Source organism: Lactuca saligna, chromosome 2, assembly GCF_052625555.1.
Source record: "Lactuca saligna cultivar CGN05327 chromosome 2, ASM5262555v1, whole genome shotgun sequence".
Classification (NCBI taxonomy): Eukaryota; Viridiplantae; Streptophyta; class Magnoliopsida; order Asterales; family Asteraceae; genus Lactuca; species Lactuca saligna.
In genome coordinates, this window is record NC_136418.1 from 24,402,573 (window position 1) to 24,412,209 (window position 9,637).

Here is a 9,637-nt window from a genome sequence, read left to right on the forward strand (position 1 = left end):
ACCTGATCCACTCTCTGAGTCTACAGTATGACTGGTCCGCCCGCATCGGGCCTTCAGTCGGTCTGGTCCACTCTTCGAGCCTCGACACGTCTGGTCCGCCCTCGTGGAGCCTACAGCCTATCCGGACCGCTCGCTGGGCCTTCGGAATAACCGGTCCGCCCTAGGTATCTTGGCCTACAGCACAAAGCAGGACCCGCCTCAACCCATCTCCAGTCCAAACAACCATGTGCACATAACATACAATCATATAACAGTCATAGTCAACAAACCGATCAAGCAGATCACATAACATATCATTACCCTAACCAGGTTACCGACCTAACCGGTCACTAGCATAGCATCACTCTACATATCGGGAAACCGACCTTAACCACGTCCCTAGCATATACCATCCTAGCTACCAGGATGCATACATATCAAACAATAACATAATAGCCATATCCGAATCTCAATCCAAATAAAGGGCCGGCCTTGGTGCCTTAGACCCTATTGATATAGTGAGGATAACTCACCTCGCGAATGCCGATACTCTGAATGGAAGAAGCAGACTCTCGAACCACCAACTCACCGCAAATCCCGAACTAACCAACATAACAAGCATAAGCATTAGGTCAACATACTTCCACTTATCGGGCCAAGACCAAAGTCCCAATCTCACCCAAAGTCCAACATTGGCCCAATTTACCAAATTGGGGCCACCTCACCAAATGGGCCTAAATCTAATATCCATAATATTAATTGGGCCCAAAATACTCTATTCATAATTTCCAGACTTGGCCCAAACACCAACAACCCACAAATGGCCCAACACAAAAGCCTAAAAGGAAGTCCATAGGAGGAGTACGATGGGCGTACTCTCCTTGGTACGCTGGGCGTACTGCAATGATCGCCAAAATGAAACGGGGCACTGGCCCGCTACGCGGGGCGTACTCGAAGGTTACGCGGTGAGTAACTGCGAGATCTATTAAGTCCTTTTAACATCTTAATGGCTTAAGCTCTTAAGCCCAAACTTCAGATCCATAGGCCAAATATGATTAGAAATCATAAAGTCTCAGACTTTATCACTTGGGACGTCCTTAAGCTCTTAATCCAAGGTCTTAATCCATTAAGACCTATATAACTCATACATGGAACAACTACAGCCCTTGGGACCTCATTTTTATCACTCAAGACCTCTCCAAAGGTCTGAAAGGACAGATACACTTGACCAAATCGAACTATGCAACAAGATGAAGACTTTTGGGACAAGAATGATAACAAAGCTTCAAAATACATAGATCTATGCAATATGAAGGTCAAGCAAGAAGCTTTATACCTCAAACAAGCTCCAAAGGGTGGTATTTCTTCAGATCTACAAGCTCCACACGTTCTTCTTCTTCTTTGATAACTTCCCTTTTCTCCTTCAAGCCTTTATTTTGCCAACAATAGCTTTCCAAGGTCAAATACACCCAAATATGAGAGGATATGAGATCTAGGGTTTCTAATAGGTTGAAGACGAGCATAAGGAGGTTGAGGGGTGAACCAACATGTTTCTTATATAGTGGCTGACCCTAAAAATAGGGTTTGGGGTTTCTGAGAGTACGTTGGGCGTACCTCCCTGGTACGCTGGGCGTACTCACCTGGCTACCCGCAACCTTTTGTCCCATTATGTTGGGCGTACATCCAGCTTACGTTGGGCTTACCCAACCACCCTTCAAAATCACAAGCATGCATGCATGCCATGCATGCATGGGACCCTTTCCTTCTTATTCCACAAAGGACTATAAACAATGATCAACTTCGAGGCACCGCAACTCCTCCAATCTAAACCCACTCTCAAATAACTTACATTCATACGAGGGTGACGAGAAGCCCAATACTTCCAACACATACACCCACCCGAAACCTTCTCGGATGAACTCATTTCTCGAAAGGGACCAAAGTTACCTTTCTCTCAAATCTCAGGGACTCATAATTAAACACTTGAAGAACGGGGTGTTACAGTTAGCCTTCCATGGATATATCTCGATAAAGACCCTCCGATCAATGTGTCTTAGTGGAGACCCTCCGGTCCCACAACTCGGATTGGACCCTCTGGTTCTAACTGAATAAAGCTCAGAATAGCATACAACATAAATCACAAAGACATAATGCATGATATCACATAACTCAATATAAGCATACAAGACCCTCCCGTCACACAATGTTACCACTCAGGTAGGTATAATGAGAAGACTCACCTAGGAAGTAAGCAAATAAACCTAGCACCCTACGAATAGTCTAGACGTTGTCTACATAATATAATTATCTCATAAGCAATTTGTAATAACCGCTCTGCGATGCTAAACTAACCTCTCCACTAAATCTCAAAATGGTGAAAAGACCATTTACCCCTCCATGGCCTCTAAAGTCCACAATTAACCAAACCTTAAAAGTCAACGAAAGTTAACGCTCAAGTAAACAGTCCATGTTAACTAAACTCGTCGAGTGCATCTATGCGACTCGTCGAGTTCCTTCGTTTCCTTATAAATATCGTGAAAGTTCAACTCAACTTGTCGAGTTGTCTTATCAACTCGCTGAGTTACAACGTGTCCATAATCATTGGGGAAAACCCGAACCGACTCATCGAGTCCCTTTAAACTATTTCTTCATTCATGCATTTTTAGGTAGAAATGACATCTCATACTCTGGATCTAACCTTCCAAGGCTCACTTATCACGTAAAGCTTCAAGCTTTACATTCATGCATGGCATTTAGGGCTCAAAATGCCAAAACAAGCTCCATAAAGGGTTTCATGCATGGCAACTTGCCCAAAGATTGATAAAGCTTGGAATTTTGGGCTCATGGAACCTCCTTTTGTCCAGATCTGGAGTCTCAACTCCATGACAACAACTCAAGAACCATAAGATAAAGGGGAAACACCCTAAAACTCCCTAGAAGGAAATTTATCAAAAGAATTGCTCAATATGGTAGCTTTTTACCTCCAAACTGAAGCTAGCACAGAAAAACACTTGATACAAAAGCCTCTTCTTGTTCCTAGGATTGATGCTCTTCAATCCTCTTCCAAATATGCACCAGGACACCCAAAGTTAGCTTTTCTCTCTCTCACAAGCATATACATACGATTAGGGTTTCTCACAGGGCATTAGGGTGACAAGGGTGGTAGAAATGAAGGCATAAGGTCCTTTAAATAGGACGCAAAACCTGAAAATTAAGGTTTTCTCACTCAACACCTACTCGTCGAGTTGGGGTCCTCCAACTCGTCGAGTAGACTCTAGAAATCACGCGGCCAGTTAACTCCTCTACTCGGCGAGTGGAGGCATCCAACTCATCGAGTTGCTCTGAAATTATGAACATAATTTAATAAAATATTATACCTAGAAGTTGGGATGTTACATCACGACATGAGGATAGGCTGCCCATGTCGTGAGGTCAACTCTGATGTCATTCCTTGACTGGGATGGCTAGGTTGAGTCGTGACGAGTTGGGATCTGAACGAGTGTGCTCTCACAACGTGACTAAGGGTTAGTCAAAACGTAAGATGTTATTTTGGGCTTTTGGGCCTTGTCGGGCCCTAGTTTTCTATCTTTAGGCCTTATTAGATTTGGGACCATGATAGGCTTTGGCCCAATTAGGAAATTGGGCCATATTGGGCTTCTAGTGCTATTGGTTTGGGCCTCGGATTTTGGTCCAAGTAAGGAAAGGATAAAATGGACTTTTACCCTAAGTGTTGGACAATCAGACTAGGATTCCAACTATAGGTTGTGGATCAATTATTAATTGGGTATTATTTGATGATGTTAGCGCAAGGATTTTCCGGATCTGCAGTCTGAGCTTTTATTTGGGATATTCATCAGCTTGAGGTGAGTATCCTCACTAGAATCATGGGTCGAAGGCACCAATGTCGACCCATTACTCGTTGTGTAGAATGTTAGTTGTCTTTGTTATACTTGCATGAAAGACCAAGATCTGTCCCCTAGAAAATGTATGAAAGACCAAAATATAGCCCTTGGTAATTGTATGAAAGACCGCCCTTAACACTTGTATGTAAGACCGAGATTTGGCCCTCGACACCGTATAGGAAGACCATGGTTTGGTCCATGGCAGGAATGTATATAAGACTATGATTTGGCCCATAACATTTTTTTTTTCTTTTGTATGATTTGTGGTATTTTGGGAAATTCACTAAACTTTGTGCTTATTGTTTATGGTTTCAGGTACTTCCGGTACAAAAGGGAAGGACCTGACGTGATTACACCGCATCCACTCATGTTTCCGCAACTTTATGATTATGGGATTGTACTATTATAACTGTTTTTTTTACCTTAATATAATTTTGAATGATTGGTAAATACTAAATGGTGTTTATAGTTGGATTAAAAATGAAATGTTTACCTTATAATTTTTGGGATGTTTCAATTTATTAAACTCTACAGGCTGCCGAATCAAGATTTATTTTTGAACAAAAGAAGATCCAAAGAATGGAATTGGTTGTGTTGAGCACATTGAAATCGAGGATGCAATCACTAACTCCATTTTCCTTCATTGGTTCATTCATTGGGATTGGGGAAGCTTTGATGGAAATGATGGTGTTCAAAGTCAAATCGATCGAACGTTTCTGATCTTGAAGTCCACCCAATTGATATTAACTTTGATCAAAGGTAAAACATCATATTTTGTTGTGTATAACCATTAATTAGGCTCGAAGATTGAGTCTCCAAAGGTTAAACTAGTATGGAAGAATTGAAGGCGTAGATGCATGTTGTTGTGCACATATTAAAAAATGGTTTTTTAATGTCTTTTTATCTAATTTACCCATAATGGAATGGTTCAATGTCAAAAACATTGTCTTACAATACTGATAAGAAATGCATTATTATCTTATAGATTGGTATTTTTTATGATGATAAATTACATATCACAATTTTATCGTTACTTTTTTGAAGTTGAGATTTAACATTGAAAAAAGGTGGCAATAAGATTGAAAATTATGAAATTAGGACATATGCAACTATACTCAGGGTGTTTGTTTTTCTTTGGCTAGATGGACTTGATAGAAACCAATTTTAATAGATAAAAATTTTTATGATCTTTTTTACTAGGTATGTAGATCTTTTTTACTAAATATATAGAACATGTTTTATTATACAAAGTGAGGATATAGACGCTTGTTACTTCCAGATCCCTATTTTCCAATTTTACACTCAATCTGTTTCTTCGTAAACCACACTTCAACGTTTATTCGTAGCTTCTCATTAGTAATCTCCCATGTACAAAGGAGTTTTTAAATTAATGGGATAGCAATTTACATGTAGTGGACTAGTGGTGATGATATGACCTAGATTATGCCTCCTTTCTTACCTTTTTTTTTTTTTTTTCTTAAATTGATTTTGAGAAACCATTTATTTGTTTAAATACTTAAAACTAGAACTAGGGACTAACAATTCATGATTTTGACAATCGATATATTTTTTTAAAATCATATGTATGGCAATTATGAAATTGATAGTCATTTTCAAAAAAATATAACTTATGAACATAAGGATATAAAAGATTATTATTCATATTTAGACATTTTATTTATTCTAGAAAACAAAAAACAACCTCGACATCATTATAAACCTTATCCATTCCATACTTAATATGAAAAAAAAAACCTTAGTTTGTGTGATATAGAAAAACAAACCAAACCGGCTAACAAACACTACTTGTTTTCTTGCCATGAACGAACCTCCTCCAATACTTGGCTATTCCTCGTTCCATAGGCCTCAAGCCATGTTCAGCACGGTCAACGGTTCCACCATCGCGTGCACCACTCGTGTTAGCCGTGAACCGTGCACCTTCAAGCTCGTGAACCACTTTGACAATATCTGCAATGAGTCTATCCGCTAGGCTATGGCTAAAGTCCTCACGAATCACGACTCGAAGAACAGAAATATGTTGTGCATCTGGTGGCATGGTGTAAGCGGGGACAATCCATCCAAATCGTCTTAGAGACTCGGATATATTAAACACGGTATACTTTGAACTGTCTTTAAGAGAAAAAGCTAGTAATGGGACCCCGATGTCTTTGGATATTATATTAAACCTTCCCATCTTTTCTAACCCTTCTTTGAGCACCATTGTGTTTTCGTGACAGTTTGCCATGATATCCTTGTAACCCTAGTGAATCAAATCGAGAAAAATTGAGGAGTTTGTTTCGGGTCAAAGTGAACTTCATGAACGTGTAAAGTGTAAACATTTTATTACAAAAGGTTAAATACAAGAAATAGCAACATAATATCGTTTACTTGGTTATTATAGTATCTTACTTTCATTTCTTTTTATTATGATATTATACTTTAAAAAATCTACGCACTAATATCATGTTATCCAAATACGAAGCAATTTGTCAATGCCTAGACTTTTCAAAGTACAATCTAAGAGGAAAAAATTATAAGTTCAATGTTGTAGTTATGTAGTTTCTTTTTATTTTATTTTTATTTTTATAAAAGCTTAAGGATGTTGCTATTTCTTGCATCTAGCTCTATCAAAGAGGCGTAAACTTTTTGGTTGCTCCAAGATTTAGCAAAATAACATATACTCAAACCATTACCTCAAACCCAAGACGAATAAATTGATAGTATTGTGCAATTATTTGGCTTGACCCTATCCATGTCCACAAAATAAACAAATTAATTCCCTTAAGAGACTCTATATGTGTATAACATATTCATAAATGGATCTATAAAACGTGTTGATTGGTGAAGCAATGATATAAAGTTGTAGCAAACACATTTTACCTTTGGAGAAATTGAGAGTAAAAGTCGGCTGATCCGATCCCAAATAGTTTATATGAAACACAAGCTCATCCGGCAAATCATCTTTCGTCCTCCACACAACCCAACCAACACCAGCATACACGAGCCCATACTTATGTCCACTGACATTAATGCTCTTCACAAGTTGCAATCTAAAATCCCATTCCAGATTAGGGTAAAGAAAAGGGGCAACAAACCCTCCACTCGCTGCATCAACGTGAATCGGGGTTTCCCATTTGGTTTCTTCGTTTTTCTTCATTAGAAGGTCGTTGAGAAGCTTGACATCTTCGAACTCTCCGTTCATGGTGGATCCGAGAATTGTAGCAACACAGATCGTGTTTTCATCCACCATTTCTACAGCTTTTTCAGGGTCCATCACGTAATACCCTTCTTTCAATTTCACCTCTTTCAATTCCACCTCGAAGTACCTCGCGAATTTCTCCCAACAGACCTACGGAGCACGATCAGAAACAATGATTAAATGCAAATAAACAAAAGTAATGTTGTTATTTCTTGCTTTTATCCTGGTATATATATGTCGTAACCAAACCTGCACATTAGATCCAGTGACAATGTTCGGATTCTCGCAACTCTTTCCTTGTGATTTCCGCTTGGCTTGCCACTTCCTTTTGAAAGCAAGACCCGCAAGCATTATCGCTTCTGATGATCCAACGGTTCCTACACCAACAGCAGCATCGTCTTCTCCAATGGGAGCATGGAAGAGATGCGCTATCATGTTCACACATCGATTCTGAAGTTCAGTAGTGACAGGGTACTCATCCATGTCAACGTAGTTTTTATTGAGAGATGACATGATAAGTTTATCGCACTCTGGCTCCATCCATGTCGTGACAAATGAAGCCAGGTTTAATCTCGGGTTTCCATCGAGCATCAACTCATCGTTTATTATTTGGTATGCTGCATCCTTTGGTATAGATTGATCAGCCATCTTAAACCTGCAAGCAATTAAGTTATTAATCACATAATTATCATTGTTTAGTTCGCTTATTCTGTTAGCAATTCGATTGATAGCAACAGCGATATGGAAATTATATGAGAATAGGTTCGTCAAAGTCAGTCAACATGGAATTGACATGAAATTCTTCGAATCGGGGTTAAAAAACAAGAGTTAACGTGAAATTAGAGGCATGAAAATCGAGTAATGGCGTCTACAGAAGATGAAATTAAGAGAAGAAGGTACCTTGGAAGAGATGTACGGACATATCTGGAAGCGAAAGTGGAGTGGAGGTTCTGATCGGAGTCGGCGATTGTAGTGCTGATCACCATTTCTCCCTGCCGTCGATTGGTTGTTTCCGGTCACCGTCGACTTCGCCGGTAATTTTTACAACTTTGAACTGCGTTTCACTCTATAAGATTCTTTGTCTAAGCATCTATTTATCGACACTCAAAAGTGACACGTAAACTTGCATTTACTTTTATATATATACTTTACCTTATTACCTTATAAACATATTTTGTAATATATTTTGTGGACTCATTTACATGCTAAAAATATGTAAATAATCAAACACGATATTCCTGTTAGAAGATTTATCATGGAGAATTATGTCTGAATTCACAATTTTAAGTATAAATAAATTGATTAAATCAGTAACATAAAATTTAGTGTGCTTTTTCTAAAATGAAAAATAAAATGGTGAGACTTGAATCTAATGTTTTTGGATTTTTATCTTTTTATTACATAACGAATAAAAACACAAATTATTATTCATGTACATCATATATAGATGCTGACCTTTTTTATGCTTGTAACTACGGAATGAATGTACAATTTGATACATATTATTACACTATTAAATTAAAGATTAAAGTTAATTAAATTAAATTAAAGTATATAATAAACATAGAACAAAAATACTACGTGGCATCAGCACAAGAGCTTGAGTCCTTTGGTGCATCCACGTGTAACCTTTGGCGTACAGTTTTATGACCTCCGTTCATAAATTTTGGTCTGAATGCATGTGTCGTGTTTGACTAAGATAGCATTGAGATTGAGGTGACCAAGTTTTGACAAGTTTTCACTCTGGTGAAAAATGTTAGATAATCGATGGAAAAAATTAAAATAACAGCAGATCTATAAATGATGTTATGATCATGGTTAGACATGATTTTTTTTTTTTAATAAATAAACTGGTCTTATGATATAACTAACTGGCAAGATGGAATTTCGAGTCTTTAAACATTACTATATCTGCATTTTATAACACTAGATCTATTGCTCTTTTTGGCGCAAAGGTCAAATGATTGGCAACTATATGGTTAAATAATGTTTCTACTCCTATTCTTGTGTTCATAAGGGTTATGCTCGATCCAAAACATTATAAATGTATTGTAATCAAAGTATTTCCCCATCATCTTCTCATTAATGTCGATATAGAGAAAATGCATACAAGAAATATGGGTCGGATCCAATCCATGGAGGACAAGGACTGGAGTACAACACGTAAATAATATATTAACAACCTTCGTGATATAACGGGAGGTCTATTACGGACGTTTTAGACGGAATGTAAAATCGAGAGACGAGGTGAGTCTTTTGGTGAAAATGTATGCATATGGAGATGATGAGGGAACGTGCAACATACGAACATTGCCTATGATGACATTGTCTCGAACAAAATGAATATCAATTTCAATATGTTTGGTTTTTTGATGCTGACACACTTTGTAAACAACATTAACGTTATAACAATAGACAATGGTGGTTTTGACAAGTGGTTGGTGCAATTCACAAAGTAGATTATGTTTTCGTAGCTAAATATACTAAATTATATAACTTTAAATAAAGTTTTACATAGATATAGCGAGTAAACGAGCAACAAGCTGCGTCACAACCC

General features: G+C 38.0%; 1 protein-coding gene across 1 annotated transcript; it reads right to left on the bottom strand.

Moving 5' to 3' along the window:
- Nucleotides 1-5,590: 5,590 nt before the first annotated feature.
- On the bottom strand, nucleotides 5,591-8,170 carry LOC145030781 (glutamate decarboxylase-like). The gene is made up of 5 exons (XM_078979196.1): nucleotides 7,981-8,170; nucleotides 7,330-7,735; nucleotides 6,762-7,230; nucleotides 6,575-6,627; nucleotides 5,591-6,141 (listed from the first exon to the last, which is right to left on the bottom strand). Exons 1-5 carry the CDS (start codon nucleotides 8,064-8,066, stop codon nucleotides 5,674-5,676), a joined length of 1,482 nt encoding a protein of 493 aa, XP_078835322.1. The 5' UTR covers nucleotides 8,067-8,170; the 3' UTR covers nucleotides 5,591-5,673.
- Between the last annotated feature and the right edge of the window lie 1,467 nt (nucleotides 8,171-9,637).